Raw genomic sequence first — 21,640 nt, 5'->3', positions numbered from 1 at the left:
AACCTATGTTGTTTTCAGCCTGCTGTTAATGAAGCTGGGTGCAGAATGCAAAGCCTCCAGAAGGGGAGGGTACACAGGTTGAGTCAGTGCTCAGAGCCAGCTGGACTCCAAACAGGGAGCCCAGTGGTTTTTCTTGGGACACTCTACTTGAATTATGGTTTAGTCAACACAATAATCTTCAAAAGGGAAGAACAATTAATTAACATGATAAGGAGATTACTACATTCTTTGGACTATGTGTCATAATGGCAGTTAGCAAATTCTGATAGTTTTAACAAAAATAGCCTCCAATGTTTCCAGGTATGAAGACAGATCTCCATCAGGCTTTTTATTTCTGCTGGACAATATATGACTGATAAGCTATAAATGATATTACTTTATGTTATAAAAATACTAGCTTTTTTCATTTACTATGTTTATAGGCATTCACTGCTTGAGTCAAGGTTAGGCTTATTAAGTGATTCAAGGCAATTTTATTACAGCAGCATGTACTTATTTTATTCTATGAGAATAAAATGCATACGAGACAGCTTTTATTTTTTTTGCAACTTATAAAATTGAGTTATTATGCAGATGTAAAATACCAATAACTCATTTGAGGACCATGCCACCTTTCAAAAACCACATATCTAATTCTCACATGTATCAAAGTTACAGCATGTCCCAGACCTGCCAGAGCAAAACTGAGTAACTGTTCTTGACTGCTTTCCTTGGCAACAACCCTTTTTTTTTTTATTTTTGGGAAGAGCCCTGGAGCAAGGCAGCATAGTCAGGTGGAAGATACTTTTAATTTAAAAGCAAATTGCCTAAGTGGCTTTCAGGAATAGGTAATTTCTACATTTAAGTAGAGATCTGGAATAACCATGATGTTCCTCTCCAGGAAAATCTTATCAGCTTCTGGAGTGGTTGGTCCATTGGCACCTTCAGCAATGATCTTGGCTTTCACTCTGGGTGTATTGGATTTGGTCAACTGCTTCTCACTAGCAGCAGGGATCAGTATGTCACAGTCAGCCTCCAAGATGCTTCCTTCATAGATCTTTGCTTTGGGGAAGCGCAGAATTGATCCATGTTGCAGTTTGAAATCTTCCAGTTCCTTTGGGTCAATACCATCTGGATTCCATATACTCCCATCAGATTCACCAACACCAACACATTTAGCACCAAAACGATGTAAATACCTCATAGAGTGCAGGCCCACGTTACCAAAACCCTGAACCACAAATGTTTTATCTCCAAATCCTGGTGTCATTCCTAAAATGCTCATGTAAGAAGCTTCATTGATGAAGTTTTCAATTCCAAGGAAAACACCACGGCCAGTAGCAGAAATGCGTCCATGGATGCCTCCTTGACTGATGGGTTTACCAGTAACACAGGCATGTGCATTAATATCATAGTGCCCTATGGTGCTGGCATAGGTGTCAGCGATCCAGGACATCTCTCGCTCACCCGTGCTCATGTCTGGGGCAGGCACATCAATACCAGGACCAATAAAACCTTTTTTTGCGAGCTCCATAGTGAACCTTCTTGTGATCTTTTCCAATTCATTATCTGTATAGTTCTTGGGATTGATCTTAACACCTGCTTTAGCACCCCCAAATGGCACATCAACCACTGCACACTTATAAGTCATCAGAGAAGCCAAAGCTTTTACTTCATCTACACTCACATCAGTGCTGTAACGGATACCTCCCTTGCAGGGCGTGCGGTGCTGGCTGTGCTGGGCCCGGTAGCCCTCGACGACCTCCCAGGAACCGTCGTCTCGCCGAATGGGGAAGGAGAGGCTCAGCACATGGTTACAGGGCTTGATGATTCTCAGGGTGCCTCGCACCCGGTTCCGCTTCTGTTCCTCACTCTCCCGGGTCTTCAGGTCCTCCACCAGCTTATCCTCCACGATGCTGGCACCGCGGTCGAAGAAGCCCTCCACCATGTTGAAGAAGTTAGGGTCGTCTTCACGGTCGGCAGCCGCCTCGCTGTAGTGGCGCCGGGAGGGCGGCGTGAATCCGGGCTGCGGGGAGGCGGCGGGTTGTCCGCGGGCCCAGCCCAGCAGTGCAGCCGAGTCAGAGGCCAGCGCAGCGGGTCCGGCGCGCGACAACAGCAGCGTTTCGCCCAAGCGGCAGCACGTGGCGGAAAGTAGAGGCGAGAGGCGAGCGGACCGCAGAAGAGGTGCGCTCCGAGGCCTGGGACTGAGGGAGCGCAGAAAATTTTCAAAACAATAAAGAAGTATACAAATATCAAGGTACAGAAAAGTCATTTTTTTTTCAGATTTTCAGTTTTAATTCAACCAATTCTACTTTAGTACATCCTGTAATAAATTCTCAAAGAAGAAAGATAAAGAGAACATTCTCAAAGTAGTTTGTAAAAAGAAGCAACATAAAACTCATTCCCATTGTTCTGACAACAGATGATTCATCAGAAACCTTGTAAGCCATTAAAGAGTAGTGGGTTAGTCAGCTTTGCAACACTGAGACAAACATCTGACAAAAATATTTTAAATAAGAAAGGATTTATTTTTGCTCACAGGTTCAAAGGTTTTAGTCCATGTTTAGTTGTTCCATTACTTTAGGCCTGAGTCAAGTCAGAACATTGTGATTGAAAGCTGCTCGGCTCATGGCAGCAGGATGCGGAAAGAGGATAAACCCCTCCAGAGAATCTCCCCCTCACCCCTTGGGCCTACTTCCTTCAACTTCCCTCCTCAAGGCAGTCTATTCAGACATCAATGGATTAATACACTGATGAAATCGAGACACTTATGATCCAGTCACTCCCAAACTTGATTTTTGAACATCCTATAATAAACTGTGAGGTACATTTCTTATCCAAACTATATCAAGTGGCAGGAGATTGATATAGCACTGAGGAAAAGAAAGCAATCAAAGAAAAACAGAAAACTGGCAACCCAAAATACTGTACCCAGCACTGTTATTCTTTAGATGTGAAAGATAGATAAAGCCATTTCCAGACAAACTAAATCTGAGAAAATCTATTTCCATCAGACTTGTCCTACACATAATGCTAAAGGGAGTTCTTCAAACTGAAAGAGATGTTAATGAGAAAGTGTAAAGCATCATAAGATATAAAACTTACTAGTAAGAGTAAATGTATAGACAAACTTAGAATGTTCTAATACTATAAGCAAGGTACTCTAAACATTCATGCCTTTATTATAAAAATTAAAACAATTAAAAATAATAACTGAATTAGTATCTTAAAAGACAATATAGAAAGACATAAAATGGGTGATCAAAAAATTCAAAATGTGGAGAGGAACACAGGGGAAATGGGAAAATTCTTATAAGCATATTTCTGATTCTTTTAAAAATTATTTTCTAGTCTTTACAGGCATGCTAATTACCATCATTTCAAAATAACTTCTTATAATTAAAAATGTTATTTATAAACATTATGGCAACTACAAACTAAAAATTCATAAAAACAAATAAAAAAATAATAAGGAAGAAGAAATTAAACACACTACTAGAATAAATCACTTAACCACAAAGGAAGACTATAAAAATAGAGAAAATAAATTACACTAAAACTTGAAAACTAAAAACAAAATTGTAGTAGCAAGATCTTGCCAGTCAATAATTATCTTAAATTTCCAACTTAAACACATAGATATACTTAATTTAACAAGATCCAACTATGTATTGCTTACAAAAAAAGACTTAGTTCACCTTTAAGAAATGTATAGAGTGAAAATGAAGAGAAATAAAACCCCAAAGGAAGCAGGAGCAGCCATACCTATATAATTAAAACAGACTTTAAGTCAAAAGCAATAAAAAGAATGGTTATGTATTTCACCACTTACAAAAATCTGCTCAAAATTGGTTAAATACAGCTTTAATACCTGAAACAATCAAAACACAATAAAAAATAGGGTAAAACTTGAGGACATGGGAAGGGGTAACTTTTAAACAAGTAATTTTCTCATGGGAGAAAAAAAAAGCAAAAGTAAACTAATAGTATTATATCAAACTAAGGAGTTCCTGTGGAGAAAATAATCAACAGAGTGAAATAGGAGAAAATATTTGCAAACTACACATCTTCAAGGGGATAATACCCAAAATAAGTAAGGCTTTAAAAAAACTTGATAGCAAAAAAAGTAATTGTCCAAGCTTTAGAAATGGGCAGTAGATCTAAATAGACATTTCTAAAAAGAAGACATAGGAATGATCAACAGGTCATGAAAAAATTATCAATCTCACTAAGCATGAGGGAAAAGCAAATTAAACAAAATTAGCTACTACCTCACTCCAGTAAGAACTTATCATTAAAAAGACAGAAGATAACAAGTGCTGGTGAGAATGTGGAGAACAGAGAACAGTAGTACCTTGTTCATGGAGATATAAATTAATACATCTATTGCAAAAATTAGCCTGAAAGTTTTTTTAAAAGCTGAAAAGTAGAACTACCATGTTATCCAGCAATCCCATTACTGGGTACATCCAAAGGAAATGAAATCAGCATATTGAAGAAAGACTTCTGCACTGGTGTGTTTGTTGCAGCATTACTCATTCTAATCAAGAAGTAGAAACAAGCAAAGTGTTCATGAGCTGATACAAGGACAAGGAAAATGTGGTATATATACATCATAAAAAGTATTAAATTCTGTCTTTCTTGAGAATATAGATGGAACTGGAAATCATTATATTAAGTAAAATAAGCTAGGCACAGGAAGACAAGTACCACATGATCTCATTCACATATAGAATTTAAAAAATGTTGATCTCATAGAAGTAAGAGCAGAATGATGGTTGACAGAGGCTGGGGAGATAACAGGGTAAAAATTAGAGGAAACTTATCAACAGTACTAAGTTACAGTTAGATTGATGCAAGAATTTTTATGTAATATTGCATAATAGTGTGACTATATATGACAATAATTTACTATGTATTTCAGAAAGTTGCAAGAAAGAGTTTTAAAGATTTTAAAACATAAAAAATGATAAATGTTTGAGGAGTCAGATATGTTTCACCTAACTTAGTCATTATACAATGTACAATATATTGATATTACACATGATATTATAGTGCCATGAACAATTTTGTTTTATTTATTTAAAAAATTAATTTAAAAAGTAAATTATATACTTTAAAATTTATAAAATTATAGAAATCATGAACAAATTGATCATTGTCAGAGATTTGGGACAAGGAAATGGTTTGGGTAAAGGGAAGTTTCATTATAGAAGGGCAAGTGTAGTGGAAATTGATATTGATATATTCCAGTGAATTTGTACTGTACTTCCCCAGTTTTGCATTTTCTCATGTGTTTGTGTGTGTGCATGTGCATACTTCTGTGCAAGATTTTTACATCTATAAGTTTATATATCCATCACTACAGTTAAGGTATATATAACCTGTATATAAAAGAGAATAGTTACATCATCACAAGGTGATGAAATTTCCTCCAAGAGACTCTCTGCTAAGGGCAATCACAAGTATCAGCCCAAATCTCAGCCATTCAAGAAATCCCACATTAGAAATTAATTTCCAATTTCAGTTCACTAAAGAACAGCTCTTTTTTCTATACAGTTTTGGTTCATCTAGTCATTTTATTTTTATATCTCTATGATATTTTCAGGAAGTATTATTTTATCATTTAATAAGCATTTTTGGTTACTGGAAAAAAGTGATGGCTTATCACTACTTGTTACTTACCACCATGAGGCATGTGTAGTATTTTGTTTTCTTTTAACATAGACAGAAATGTATTTTTGCTAGTAATAAAATTTAGTCAATAAATTTTTAATTTAAAAGTACATATGTATTTATGTATTTAAACTTACATTTAAGGAAGAATATATTTAAAGTATCATTTTCTTAAGATTTAGATGAATTAAACATTGAAATTAAAGTTTGTAAAAAAATCTATTTTATACATTTATCCAGTTGTTCAGCACAACAGGTTAAAAACACTTAATTTTTCTCAGAAAAACAATTTGACACCTTGGGCAAAATCAAATAATTATAGAAATGTGAGTCTATTTCTCATCTCAATATTTCATTCTATTGGTGGTGCATTCCTATACTTATTCCTCTACTACCCATAATAAATATTCCACTACTACACATAATTTAAAGAAGTACTATAGTTATAGATGTGTGAAGTGTCTATTATACTCTGGATTGGTATTTCAGTCATACAAACTCCATGAAATAATTATAAAACCTGGAATGAAAGGATAAACTTGCTTTGGTATTTGTATTAAAAACAAAAGAAGGGGGCTGGGGATGTGGCTCAAGCGGTAGCGCGCTCGCCTGGCATGCATGCGGCCCGGGTTCGATCCTCAGCACCACATACCAACAAAGATGTTGTGTCCGCTGAGATCTAAGAAATAAATATTAAAAATTCTCTCTCTCTCTCTCTCTCTCTCTCTCTCCTCTCTCATTCTCTCTAAAAAAAAAAATGTTTAAAAAAAAAAGAAGAAAAAACAACTTATAAATGTCAGTAGTTTTGTTTTCCAGAATAATATTGAATTACTCTCTCATCTATCTAGAGTATGTATACCAAATCAGTAATAAATAATTTTTCAACATATGAGGAAATAAATTCAATTTTAAATAAAATTGCCAAAGTTAAGATCCCTGAAACATTAGTTTTAATCTGGAAGTATCATATGGACCCATACATTTTTGTGTGTGTGTATATATATATATATATATATATATATATATATTCATTACTTAGAAACAATAAAAACTCATTAGCAAATGGGAATGACTAGCATCCAGATTATAATATCAACCTAGAATTTCCAACAAAACAAATGAGAGTTTTTGGAGAAATAGCTAATTTTAGTACTGTAATAGGAAAGGAATAAAGTGAGCCCATGAAATTAGGAACAGAGAGCAAAGATTCAAACAAAAATTGATGAGATTGAATCAAATGAATATCAAAGCCCAATTCAATGGACCCCATGGGCCAAGGATGGGACAATTCAAACATCAAATTCATGGTTTTCAATAATTGAAACTCAGATATATAAAATTTTATGAGTTGCAATAGTACCCCAAAATAAAAATTCAATATAAAAATGTGAAAAGGAACTCAAAACCTAATGTTTAGGTTTTGTTGCATAAATCTGAAAATATAAGCATTAATCCTGGTTTTTTGTCTACATTAACTTCCCATAGAGGAACAAAAAGTGTGGTAAAATAAAATTATTGGTAGGATAATCCCAGTGAAAAAATGTCAAGGGGCTGGGATTGTGCTCACCTAGCACAAGCGGGACCCTTGTTCGATCCTCAGCACCACGTAAAATAAAGGCATTGTGTTGTGTCCATCTACACCTAAAAAATAAATATAAAATTTTTTAAAAAAGCAGAGGATTATGAAGTATCTGAAAATTTATCTTTTTTTCAAGGGCTCAGGATCTGGAATTGATAGTCTTCTTTTTCTTTTTTCAATGTACATGCTTGGGATTTTATTGACTTTTCTTGGGGAAATTTAAAGCAAAAGGACAATCTGTTGGCTTCTTCCCAATTCCCATTAAATTTTTATAGGTCACTACATAAGCTTTCAACATATTTAAGCCACAAAAAGCATAATTAACCTTTTGGGCTACATCTACCCTAAAATCAAGCTTATTTATTCTAACATGTACCTCCTTCTCTCTAAATCCCACTCTAATTCCTCTTTGCCTTCTACTACTTAGCTCATTCTGAAATACAATATCTACCTGAAAAACATCCTTCAAAGGCAGTTAAGATGGAGAAGTTAAACCATTTTAAACAAAACTTATAAAAACATTAGTGTTCACTATTTTAAAGTTCTAATTTATATAAATTCTTTGAATGTGTTGATTAAAGAAAATCTAAACTGACACCTGGTAATATTAAAATAATATTTTTTTCCTGTGGTGAAATTGTTGGAAATTATTGTCTATTTTTCTTTTAATATATGAGACAGAAGGTGATTAAATAAAATTATAAAAGAGGAATTATTAAACTTACACTAAAAATATGTTTTTGATAATAGTAAGATTATAGAAGAGATTTTCTGAAGAATACACATGAATTAAGAGGGTCAAAGTGGGTACAATTTAACTATTATTAAAGAGTAAAATATATAATTAAGAATAAATCAATATTGAATATGAGGTCAGAATAATTGAATTTTTTAAGAGGCAATTTGCTTCTTTGGCAATCTGAGCAATCTGCAATTGCAGTTCTCTGTTGTTTTTAAATTTGTTTAATCAAAACAGAAACTTATATGGGTTTCAACCCATATAGGCTGAGAGAACCTTTGGAACAAAGTAGAGCTAATTACCTGATCCAAGAAATACATTAAAATATACTGAGTTGGTTCTTCTTTGTTTGCAAATGAGCTAAAATCCAGAGAGATTCTTAAGAGAGTTTTATAGGAGAATACACAGATTTAGAAATAAATAAAATTAATATTCAAATATCAGATCTTGAAGGAGCCAGCATTTAGCTGTGTGATGAGTTTTAGGGAAAATGTCTATAAACACCTAGGGGGCAACCTAGCTGCCAGTACGGCCCAAATGAAAGCCTTGAAACTTGAGTAAAAAACTCAGTCTTCAAAGGGTAGAGTTGATCTGAAAAATGACCTGAACTTTTATCCATGTTCTGAACAAAGAAAAAGCAAAAGGGGAAACAGTTTATATCAAAGCAGAGATTTTCAGGGCCCATATTTCACTTATCTTTTGCTATGAGTTAAAAAGTTCAGAACTTAGAGGCTTATACCAGCAAAAACCATGTATTTTATCCCTAAATTTACAATATAAACATGGTATAATAGGAAAGGCTCAAATCTGCTTCACTTAGTACTTCATCTGGGAGATCCAAAAGGTCTCTTTCATGTGGTTGAGAGAGCAGTAGGCCAAGGACCTTAGTTCCATTTCATATGGAGATCTTCTTGGGGCTTTTGGGTATTCCTTAGAGCATAGCATCTGGATCAAAAGGGTAAGTGTTCCCAAAGACAGAGAAGACAAATTGAATCCTCAGGCCCCAAACATGGCAGAGTCACTCCCATGATATTACTTAAAGCTTTTACAGAGCCCATGCAGACATAAGAAAAAAGGGGCCTAACTCTGTATCTCAAGCATAAGAGTTGGTTCCCTTTGGTCAACCCAACACAATTGGAATTTGAATAGAGAACCAAAAGAAATACTGTAGTGGTGGTCTGATGACTAGAAAATATTTCTTGGGGCCAAAAATGCAACATTGTTTTTTATTTAAGGGAAAATTACCATCTGTGTAATTCACATGGAATGTTGTTCATGTCCACAATTTGGGGAACTTGGGGCCATGGTTAGGCAGAGTGCTAAAAATTTTTGGATGGAATTATAATTACTTCATATTTAATTTGTGTTATCACCAAATATTGACCTCTATCAAAAAACAGTTAATTTGGTCAGTTCTTGTGTTTGTTTCCTATATATTTGAATTTTCAACTTATGTAGAGTTATAGACCCACAATATTTTTATCTTAAGTATAATGTTTAACAGTAGAAAGAGAACTATAGTATTATTGCCTAGGACACTCAAATTTGTTATTATAGTAATAAAAGCAAGACTAGGATAAGCACTAAAAGGGGAAGAAAGAGCAAGCAAATATTTTACTATATGGATGTTCATAGTACATATTTAATATTCACCAGCACTCTGGTGAACTAGGCAGGCAAAAGTGAAAAATCTTGGAATCCTCCCACAATCAGTTTTTTTCTTTTTATTTAATGTGTCAATATTCCTTTATTTATTATTTTTTAGTTGCAGATTGACATAATACTTTTATTTCATTTGTTTATTTTTTAAGGGGTGCTGAGGATCAAACCCAGTGCCTCATGCATGCTAGGCAAGTGCTCTACCACTAAGCCACAGCCACAGCCCAACAAGTTTTTTCCATAGAGAAAATATAACCATTTAATTCTCATTGAGAGAATATAACCACTTAATATAATGATTTTGTACATGTATAAAAAAGTAACATGTAGAATGCTGAACTTTGTGATTGAAACAAATAAATGAAGTGAAATAAAACCAGGCTGTAGAATTTTTAACCCCTTGACTGTGCATGTTTTCATTTTATTGGTCCTCAAACTAGCCTGGGTCATCAGTCTCCTGTTGTTAATACCTCTTTGCCACAGTATTGATTAAAATTGTTTTTCTTTGTTTTCTATTGCTATAACAAAATCCCTAATGCTGAGTATTACAAAGAAATGAGGTATATTTAACTCATAATTTTGGAGGCTGAAAGTCCAAGATTAAGAGATTCAATTTATTCAGGCTCTGATAAGGGATCTTGGCTACATCATAAGAAGGTAGAGAACAGGAAACAGCGTTGAGCAGAAGAGGCCAAGTACATGGGTCGTTTTGTTTATAATAAGTTAGTTCTCATGAAAACTAACCCAGTTCATGAGACCAGTATTAATTCTAATGGGCATGTCCCCAATGGCCTAATCATTTTCCTTTTTTCCACTAGGTCCCACTTCTTAAACTGTCCACCACCTCAACATCATCATACTGAAGACCAAGCCTCTAACACATTGAACTTCAAAAGACACATCACGGCAGGCCTGGGAGGCGCCGCCGCCGCCCTCGGCACGCGCCCGCCGCGGCTCGCCCGCACCGCCCTGCCTCGGCGCGGGCCAGGGCCGCGCGAGCCGCCGCCGCCGCGCTCCGCTCCTCCCCGCTGCGGGCCGCGGACGCCGCCGCCGCGTAACGGCCGAGGCGGCCGGCGCGGAAGCTGAGGAGAACCCGGGCGGGCGTGAGGGCTCGCGGGCCGCCGTGGTCATTCGCTGTGCTCCGCTTCCAGCGAGGACAGTCTCCTCCTGCTGCTCCGACCGCCTCAGTCCTCATCTTCCTCCTCAGTCCTACCACCCCCTCCAGCTCCTCAAAAGCACCCCCGACCCCCTAGCCCTTCACGCCCCACCCGCGGGAACCAGGCCTTGGAAATTCGGGGGAGTGGCTGTAGGGGCGCGTCGCGGCTCCCAGCTCCGCCTGCCCCTCTTCCAGGACATGGTCTGGTCCCCATTGTAAAAGCTGCGCCCCGAAGAGGAGAGCGTTGTGTTCTCGGCGTGGGCTGCAGGGATATCTCCGGGCTGAAGCGCTTGCATTATTTTAGGGTGGGGCGGGAGACCCCTGGATTTCGGGGAGTGGGGGTGGGCGGGGAGGAGGACCCGAGGAGGGAAAGGACTCTGGGGGAGTCGGTGAGGGACTATGGGGAAGGACCAGGAGCTGCTGGAAGCTGCTTGCACTGGAAATGTGGCTCTGGTGGAGAAACTCCTGTCTGGCAGGAAAGGAGGGATCCTGGGCGGTGGATCCGGACCCCTGCCCCTGTCTAATCTGCTAAGCATCTGGAGAGGCCCCAATGTGAACTGCACTGACAGTTCCGGTTACACTGCTTTACACCATGCAGCCTTAAATGGACCTAAGGACATAGTTCTCAAACTACTTCAGTATGAGGCATCAACAAATGTGGCAGACAACAAAGGTTATTTTCCTATTCATCTGGCTGCCTGGAAAGGAGATGTGGAAATTGTGAAGATTCTTATTCATCATGGACCATCACATTCCAGAGTCAATGAACAGAACAATGAAAATGAAACTGCCCTACACTGTGCAGCTCAGTATGGACACTCAGAAGTAGTTGCTGTCCTCCTAGAAGAGCTCACTGACCCTACGATTAGGAACAGCAAGCTTGAAACACCACTGGACCTGGCAGCACTCTATGGACGACTTAGAGTAGTCAAAATGATCATCAGTGCACACCCTAATTTAATGAGCTGCAACACTCGAAAGCACACACCACTTCATCTTGCTGCTCGCAACGGTCACAAAGCAGTTGTACAGGTGCTGTTGGAGGCAGGAATGGATGTGAGCTGTCAAACAGAAAAGGGGAGTGCCCTTCATGAAGCAGCTTTGTTTGGAAAGGTGGATGTTGTGCGAATTCTGTTAGAAACAGGAATTGATGCCAACATAAAGGATAGCTTAGGAAGAACTGTCTTAGATATTCTGAAAGAACATCCATCTCAGAAATCCCTCCAGATTGCAACACTCTTACAAGAATATTTAGAAGGCGTGGGAAGAGCAACAGCCCTTGAAGAGCAGGAAGATACAGGAAGTACAGGAAGATACAACACAAGAAACCCGCATTTCATCTCCTGTTGAATCTCCTTCCCAAAATACCAAAAGTGAAACTGTGACTGGAGAACTATCAAAACTCTTGGATGAAATAAAGCTTTGTCAAGAAAAGGATTATTCTTTTGAAGATTTGTGCCATACAATATCAGATCACTACTTAGATAACTTGAGCAAGATTTCAGAGGAAGAACTTGGGAAAAATGGAAGCCAGAGTGTAAGAACTTCATCTACAATAAATTTGTCACCAGGAGAGGTGGAAGAAGATGACGATGATGAGAACACATGTGGGCCTTCAGGAATTTGGGAAGCACTGACTCCTTGTAATGGATGTAGGAACCTTGGCTTCCCCATGCTTGCACAGGAGTCCTATCCAAAGAAGAGGAATTATACTATGGAAATTGTACCATCTGCTTCTCTGGATACTTTTCCTTCAGAAAATGAGAACTTTCTATGTGATCTCATGGACACAGCTGTTACAAAGAAACCATGTTCCTTAGAAATTGCAAGGGCACCTTCCCCAAGAACTGATAATGCCTCTGAAGTAGCAATTACTGCTCCAGGAACTAGTAACCATAGAAACAGCTCAACAGGCCCAACACCTGACTGCTCACCTCCATCCCCTGACACTGCCCTCAAAAATATTGTAAAAGTTATTCGACCCCAGCCTAAACAACGAACATCTATTGTGTCTTCTCTGGATTTTCATCCAATGAACCATAACCAAGAACATTTTGAAATCAACACATCAACAGGGTGTACAGGCTTTACTACCAGCCCTCCTGTTAGCCCACCCACCTCTTCTGTGGGAACTATAGAAGTCAAGAATGAGGAAACTGACCATACAGATGACCTCTCTCAACAGGAAGACAATGATCCCCCTAAAGAATATGATCCTGGGCAATTTGCAGGCCTTCTCCATGGATCTTCTCCAGCCTGTGAATCCCCTGAAAATCCATTTCATCTCTATGGGAGAAGAGGTCAATGTGAAGAAAGACAAGATGAAGTCAGTTTGGCAAACAGTCCTTTGCCTTTCAAGCAGACTCCAATAGAAAATAACTCAGAAACTGTGGTAAAGAAAATTAAACCCAAAGTGGTCAGTAGAACAATTTTTCACAAAAAAAGCAACCAACTCGAGAACCATACCATTGTAGGCACAAGAACAACCAGGAGTGGATCCAGGAGTGGAGACCAGTGGGTTGTGAATACAGGGGGATTTGTGGAAAGAGCTTGTACTCTGGGGAGAATAAGGTCATTGCCTAGAGCCCTGATCGACATGCATTTATCCAAAACTGTCTCTAAATCTGATTCTGATCTCATCGCCCACCCTTCAAAGGAGAAAGTATCCAGAGTTAACTGGAGTGAAGCTTCAACTGCTGAACACAGTTCTAAAGGGAATTCTGAAAGAACACCGTCTTTCACATCTGAATGGGAAGAAATTGACAAAATAATGAATTCCATAGATGTTGGAATCAACAGTGAACTTGAAGAGATGAATGGTGAAACCACAAGACCCAGATGCCCTGTCCAAACAGTGGGACAATGGTTGGAAAGCATTGGGCTACCTCAGTACGAGAACCACCTGATGGCTAATGGATTTGACAATGTGCAGTTTATGGGAAGCAATGTTATGGAAGATCAAGATTTGTTGGAAATTGGTATCCTTAATTCTGGGCACAGACAAAGAATTCTACAGGCAATCCAGCTCCTTCCAAAGATGAGACCCATTGGTCATGATGGTTACCATCCCACCTCTGTAGCCGAGTGGCTGGATTCCATTGAACTGGGTGACTACACCAAAGCCTTTCTAATTAATGGCTACACATCGATGGACCTTTTGAAAAAAATCTGGGAAGTTGAACTTATTAACATTTAAAATGATGTTGTGCTCATATACCAAGAAACACCTCAGATTCTGTTAAGATGTGGCAACATAAATGAAGTTTCTTCAGGAATCTTTTTCCGTCGTGGTAGTTGTCAGGCGTTGACATCACTGACTTGTGCTGCTGCAGTCCCTCATGCGTCTCCTGCTTTAAAATCACTGTGCACACAGCAAAACTATCAAAACCACCCTCAGGGGATGGAGGTGCAGGCCTGTGTGATTAGAATACTCAGAGCAAAGGGAACACAGGACCCACTGCAGTGGGAGGCTGGGAGAGCTGCTGTCAGAGTTGATGAACTGCCTGGCCATGAGGTGGCCTGAGCAGCTCACCCAGTGGATCCTGGGTCCCTTTCAGACCCTTCCTGAAACCTACCCCTGGCCATCAGCCCTGCTTGCCTTTTCCACTTATTCCTGGCATGGCTTCTGATTCTACCTGGAGATCACCTGATGCTTTGCAAACTCCAAACATTTTCTCCTTTGGGCAATTAGAGGTGCTGTTCCCTCTGCCTGGGTCATTTTATGTCATCTTTATCTTCCTCCTTCCACATCATCTCAACTTAACTGTCACCTCCTCAGGTCAAGGGCTCCTCACCCCCCAAACTGGTATCTCTTCGTCCTCCGTCATATCATCCTGGATATTTGTTTGCTTGTTTGTTGTTTGTTTTTATAGCTCTAAACATCCTCTTTATCCATCTGCTTGTTAATAGCCAGTTCCCTTCACCAGAATATATGCTTACCTCTGCATCCTCAACACTTGGAACAAATAGAAAGAAGATGGTGAATAAATACATGATCAATGAACAAATGAATAAACATCTGGATTCTTAAAAAAAAAAAGACACATCACACCCAAACTATAACAAAAATATAATGTAAAATTAGTAATTTATTTTATTTAATTTTGTTGGAATATGATAAAATGCATGACCCATGCCCACTAGGTAATATTCTACCAGTGAACCACACCCAGAGCTCCTTCCTGACCATTTTAATGTGTAAGAATAACTATAACTTTAAAAAATATTAGTGGAAAGATAAATTGAAATCAATCTTTAAACATTTATTAAATTTTCATCATTTACATATTTTAACAAATAACTGTCTATTTTGGAATTTGTACCATGGAAATAAAAACAAATATGCAAAAATGCATAGACAAAATATTCACTGCATTTATAGTAAAAATTAGAAACAAACTAAACATCAAAAAGTACTGGTGAAATAAATGTCATCCCCAAATAATATAGTACTATGTATTCAGGAAAAAGAAAGGTTTTTTCTGAGTATCTTGAACTGATAACATGACTACAAACTCTATTATAAACAAGTTATACATAACTTGAAATAGCACCATTTTATGTCATGGTCTGCTGACTAAAGCTCGGGGCTGAGTACCTTTAAACACTGGTCACATTTGGGATAGGAAGGGAGAATGGGTGACTAGTGGTGCACCTCATCACACATTGATGTTTTGATCAAAATGAATCTATGTTTCTGTATAATTTAAAACAAAATGCTTTTAATGTATTCATATAAAATAGAGAAAAAAGTAAACAATAAATTGTTGAAGAAATAGTGGTTGCTCAAAAGATGTGCTCAGCACTGAATTCAAGGAGTAGGAAGAAAAATTGTAAAGTTGATTCATTATTTTGTCAGTTTTAAACAATGAGGAAGAATGTCTAGTTTGAATAAAACTAATAGTTATATCATCAGTTTATCTTACTGTTACATTTAAATATAACATTTGAAGTTCAAGAATTTTCACTAGAAAATTGAGTTTAAATTTTTAAAGACTATTTGATTAAAAAAATAAACAGAAAACAGTCTGACTAGGTGGACATTATCTCAATACCATGGGGATTGAGAAATTCAGACTGGAGAACCTGAACTTTAACCTAGAGCTTCTCCAGCCCATCCCTGTACCTGCTCCAATATATCAGACACTGAAAAGACTGCAGACCCTTAGCACAAATATACTTTGCCACTATAATGTAGACCCTAGAGAGGTCTCTACCATAATTGTAACAGCTTTTCTCCTTGCCAGAAAGATGGTTACAAAGAATATCTGTAGAATTTTTGCAGAGTCATTGTGGTTTGAAGCTTCCCCTTTCTTGTAGATGAAAGATTCCTCTTTCTTGTTACAGAAGTTACTCCAATAAACTTCTCCTCTTCCCTTCTCCCTCCTTAGTGTGTGTTAAAATCTATATATCATGTCGGGGTTTTTAGTCCTAGTTCCCTTCTAACCTGCAGGAGAGATAGGGAGAACACAACCCAGCCAGGACAAGCCAAGAAAGGAACGGGCCGACTGACAGCCTGCACCCAGCCCTCACTGGAGGACAATCAGATGCATCAGGGAGACCAGTCAAGGCTGGAACTCATGGAAGCACACACAGCTAATATATGGCACAGGAGCCAATCAGGATAAAGGTCAGCAGGGTGAGGAGAGTTCGCGTGTACACCCATTCTACAGGCAGGAAGGGGAGACACAAGCTGTCTACGAGGGTGGAAGGGTTCTGAGCCTATCCTAGAGGTGGTCTGATTTTTCAGCACAACCCATGGTAAAACCTTCTGGCTGATCACCAGGCACCATCTTAGCCAAGACCAGGAAGTGCAGTCTGCAAGTTAGGTTTCCTTTTCTCCATTATAGGTTTCTATTTCTCTGATGTGACATGCCCTAAATCATCAGACAGAACATTCAACCTTTGCTGTTTGGGAACTGGATTATTTCCCTTAGTATGATAGACTCCAGTCCATCAATTTATTGGAAAATGTCATAATTTCATTCATCTTTATGGCTGTGTATATATATTACATTTTCTTTATCTAGTCATCTATTTCTGTTTTTCTTATAAAATTTAAGAAAATCTTTGTCCAATCTAGAAATATGAAATAAGAAATAACTGTTATGTAACCACTCACTGAGTTTAAATCTCTGGACCCAGAGTCCAAGGAATTTTTTGCATTAGCCGCCCTGGACTTCTGCAGCTGAATTAAACTTGCTTCATGCAAATTCCTTGAGTGTCCAGCCTCGTCTGTACTGCACCAACCAGGGCCATAAAATATGCCTCAAACACAGTTCCATTGGACATGACATTTCAAAGTCACTTTCATCTTTCAGGATTAAACTGTTTACTTCCTTCAAAAGTCACAGCTCATGTGAAACCTGCTGGAAATACAATCTCCCCCATTGTGCTCCCCTCCAGTATCCACAGACTCCCTCTGTGTCTGTGCTCCTGAGTATGCCTCCTAGTCACCTGTTCCAACCTGTCTGCTTCTAAGGGATAGAGTTTCCTGAGTCTCTGGAACTGAGCAGTTGCACAGGAGGCATCACTGAGGTCTCTGGCCTCAATAGGCAACTTACAGCAATGCTGAGAAGTGGATCCTCAGTCCCACCCAAAGCTTGATCCCTCAGTGCCAGGGTCATGCCTGGACTTTCATGCTATTAAGATCCCTGTAAAAGTCTGTTCCCTGATCTTGGGACTTGGGCAGTGCTGAAGCAAGTGCTGAAGCGATTGTACAAGCCTGGTTGTGTGGTGACTCCTGATGGTATAAGGTAGACTCTGATACTGTCAGAATGTCAGGATGTGGCTCTAAGGTGATAGCCTGAGCTCAGAACCCAGACAGGCTCAAGTTATCTTCAGTACTGTCACATATAACCAGGACAGAGGTAAGAAAGCTGGGTAACAGGTTTCTTATCAAAAAATGAAGCTACTGGTGATTTCAATTGCTTTGAGTGTTAGCTACAATATCACTTGTAAAGGAGTTATCAAACTGCTAGATAATAACCACTGAATATGTAATGACTGCTATTTAATTTAGGAGATATTTACTGTTCATTGGGTGGATTACATAAGCCTCCACCATCCTGTTGGGGTGGATTGTATAATTTTCTGCATTAAACACACATACAGGAAATGAATTTGAGTCTCAGTTGGTGAGATGATAGCTGAGTTTGAGAGAATAAATGCCTTTTCCAGGATTACTCACATTTTGACAGAGGCAAAGGCTCACACAGTGTTTTTTTCAAAGTCTTTCATAGTCTCAAAAGAAACGAAGATTTTCAAGCCACATTCAATGAGTACTTCATAATAAATTGTAAATTGTAAACTCAAAGCACCCTGTCTCTTGCTATGGGCTTTCTGAGGGATTCTCTAATTGAACAGGAGCCATAAGGACCAACAGGAATTGTAAGGGAGGCCAGATATCAGCGCTTGTGACCTTTGTCCTCTTTCTGTAAACCTCTAGCTGAGCCATTAGTTATCATCCCACATGAGCTCTTTACTCATTCCCCACTTTAAATATAATGTATTTAACTTGTTTTCAGATTGCACTCTGCTTCAGTTAGATATATTTTATTAATTTCTTACTACTTCCCTTTTATAACCATTTTATTAAAATTTTATTTAAATTATGAATGTGCACTGTTATGGCTTAGATATGAGGTGTCCCCACAAGTTTATGTGTGAGACAATACAAGAAGCTTCAGAGGTGAAATGATTCGATGACAAAAGTTGAAACCCAATCAGTAGATTAATCTACTTATGTTGAAGTAGGAGAAAACAGGCTGGAAGTAAGAAGAATTTTCAGATGTTGAACCTGCAAACCAAAGCAAAGACCACTGACTCCAATTTTAAAGCAAATTAAAGAAAGTTTACATGTGTAAAAGTTTACAAGTTTTCTTGTGTACACAAGAGAGCTGATCAGTGACTGCCTCACCCAAGGCCATGCCAGAGGACAATATGTGGCTTAAGGGCTGGGTTTTTTTTTTTTTTTTTTAACAAAAAGTTACAGAGGGCTGGGTATGTGGCTCAAGTGGTAGCATGCTCACCTGGCATGCACAGGGCTCTGGGTTCGATTCTCAAAATCACACACAAAAAATAAAGATATTGTGTCCACCTAAAACAAACAAACAAAGTTACAGAAGTAGGTGTCTTGGGAACTTACAGCTAACAGGGTTCTGGCAAGTGTAATACAAGGACAGATAGCAGGTTAATGATATACATGGCTTAACATTTCAAGGTAGGGAGTAAATTCAGATTCCAATATCAGAATTTATGAGGAGCCTCTGAGATTTTAAGGAAGGTTGTTATCTTGTCCAGGAGAGGCAGGGATGGGTGAGTTAAGAGTATGTGCAGAATTTCCAAACAAGTGTAAACATCAGTATATGGCTGGGCCAAATTGAAATGTTAATAATTATAGTAAAACAAAAAAAAATAAACTCTTTAAGAACTTGTGATGAAATGGCTCCAAATCTTAAAATGGAATTAGGATGTGTTCATCATAGAAAGCAGGTTTATTGACTGCAGGGTTCAAAGATACCTCTTGCCTAAGAAATTTTCCTCTGAACAAAGATCTTGGACATTCTTTGAACTTTATACCTAGGGGGAAAGGGAGTTGGAGGTTCACATGGAAAGTGCTCCATGTTCCATCCCCCAGACTAGACACAGGTTTTTACAAATTTGACCAAGAAAACAGAGATAATAGCTTTTTGTACAACAAGCTTGCAGACGAACTCTGTCACACCTTTTGTGTGCAAACCTGGCATTTACAAGAAAGAGAAAAATGCCATCCACAATAAACATCCTGCTAATCTGACAGGAGAAGCTTAATTATGGCAAGGGTCTTTTGGGTTGGAGTATCTGGTCTGCTTCAATGTGGATTAACTGGGTTGCCACTGAAGGTAAGTAGGGTGTGATTGGAGGATATAGATCACTGGGGAGTGCCTTACAGGTTTATATTTTGTCCCTGTGAGCAAAGCATTTTTTTCTGCTTTCTGTGACCATGTTCTCAGCTGCTTTTCTCCTATGTACCCTTCTACCATGATGTTATGTCTCACCTCAGGGCCAGAGCAATGAGGTTGGCCATCTATGTACTGAACCTCTAAATACACTTCCCCTCCTCTGAATTGTCCTTGTCAAGTCTTTTGTTTACAGTGATGATAAAGCTTAGTAAAACATGCATTGAATTCCATTGACTACTTTTTTATACTATTGGAGTAAAGGTATAGCTTACATTTTTAACCTAAAAATAATAGAAATAGCTTAAATAAATTTTATGTTAACTCATTATTGTGTTTCTGTATATATTCTACTTGCTAATTGACATGACCCTCTGTTTTTATTTTTAAATTTGTTACTGGCATCTTTTGGAAATATTATATTTGGATTTTCATTTTATTAATTTGGTTTGTTCTAGGTACTCCTGGTATTGACAAGCTTGATTAATACTCCTTGGTACTCCTGGTATTGACAAGCTAGATTAGTCTGTAATTTTATTTTCTTATGTCTTTGACAAATTATAATATCACAGTTATAATAGTTTCACTGGAATTCTTTCCTGCTCTTTATTTAAAAAATCATTAGAATAATTTATATAAGGAAATAAAATTCTACACATTTCAGGAAACTCACATGTAAAATTGAACCTTGAGGGTGATTGTGTTTAGATATAGGTTATTGAATCACTTTACCAAACAATCATGTTGTCTGTTTTTAAATTTTGTAATTAAATATTTTATACTTTTATTATATCATGTACTTAATTATATATTTTGTTAACTATTATTATTTAATATTTACAATGAAAATAATAAATTTTATATACTTTAATGTATTTTCATAAAGTTGTTGATAATGTTCTCTTAAGTTTCTTTTTATAGTAGTAATTCATTTTTTATCTATTTAAGATCTTTATTTTGATATAGGGTCTTATCAGAAAATAAAATGTTATCAGTTTGGCCAATCAGAAATCTAGAAGTTCAGGTCTGAGCATGAGATTGGAAATTTGTTCTGGAAGGGTACTCCTAATACTGAAAGTTGAGGGAGAATACCCTCAACTATTTGACTGCTGAATACCTTAATACACCAGTTGTAAACTTCTTGTTTCCTTATGGGATAGCTAATGTTATTATGCAACACTAAAATCTAAGTAGTTCAAAAACTTATTGATAAGTGTACCTGCGATTTCTATCTATCCCAATGTCGCTTCCTATGGGTAGCTACTTTCATTGTAAGTTCCATACACATTTTCCCACTTTTTTAAAGAAGAGACAAACATATGAATATATTCATTTTTATTTCCTCGAAGTTCCTAATAATTAGCACACATCTACTCTTGCCTCTAATCTCCCACCTCCAACCTCCAATAATAATATTTCTCCAAGGCATTTTTCTATGTTGTCACTTGCTGTTATGAGTTGAATGTGTCCTATGAAAAGATATGTTGAGGATCAAAATGATGAACCCAGCCTAATTTCATCTTAAGATTTAAAGCCATCTCATCACAAAGTCACGAAAAGTTAATTTCTCTTTTACTATAAATTACTGCAGTTTTTAATCTTGTTTGTAATTCCTGCTCCTGCTCTAAACTCACCCATGCCTGGCTCTCCTTCGCCAGATAACAATCCTCTCTAAAAGCTTATTGGCACCTCATAAATCCTGGCTCCTCCTGACCAGATAACAACTCTCTCTGAAACCTCAGCAGCACCTCATAAATTCTGGTGTTGGGATCTAAATTTACTCCCTACCTTGAAATAAAATTTCATGCAGATCATTAATCTGCTATCTTTTCTTGTATTATGTTTGACAGAACCTTGTTAGCTATAAGTTCCCAAGACACCCCCCCTTTTGTAACTTTTTTTTATTATATAAA

At 37.8% G+C, this 21,640-nt stretch overlaps 1 protein-coding gene and 1 pseudogene across 1 annotated transcript; one reads left to right on the top strand and one right to left on the bottom strand.

The window, feature by feature from the left end:
* Positions 1–817: 817 nt before the first annotated feature.
* LOC144251764 (glutamate dehydrogenase 1, mitochondrial pseudogene) lies at positions 818–2,251 on the bottom strand (annotated as a pseudogene).
* Positions 2,252–11,187: 8,936 nt separating this feature from the next.
* On the top strand, positions 11,188–13,984 carry LOC144251767 (ankyrin repeat and sterile alpha motif domain-containing protein 1B-like). The gene is given in 3 exon segments (XM_077794513.1): positions 11,188–12,084; positions 12,086–12,325; positions 12,473–13,984. Coding segments are annotated over 3 exon segments (2,649 nt in total).
* Positions 13,985–21,640: the final 7,656 nt, after the last annotated feature.

This window comes from Urocitellus parryii, unplaced genomic scaffold (genome assembly GCF_045843805.1).
Source record: "Urocitellus parryii isolate mUroPar1 unplaced genomic scaffold, mUroPar1.hap1 Scaffold_203, whole genome shotgun sequence".
NCBI classification, from domain to species: Eukaryota; Metazoa; Chordata; class Mammalia; order Rodentia; family Sciuridae; genus Urocitellus; species Urocitellus parryii.
This window is presented reverse-complemented; position numbering and strand designations above follow the sequence as displayed.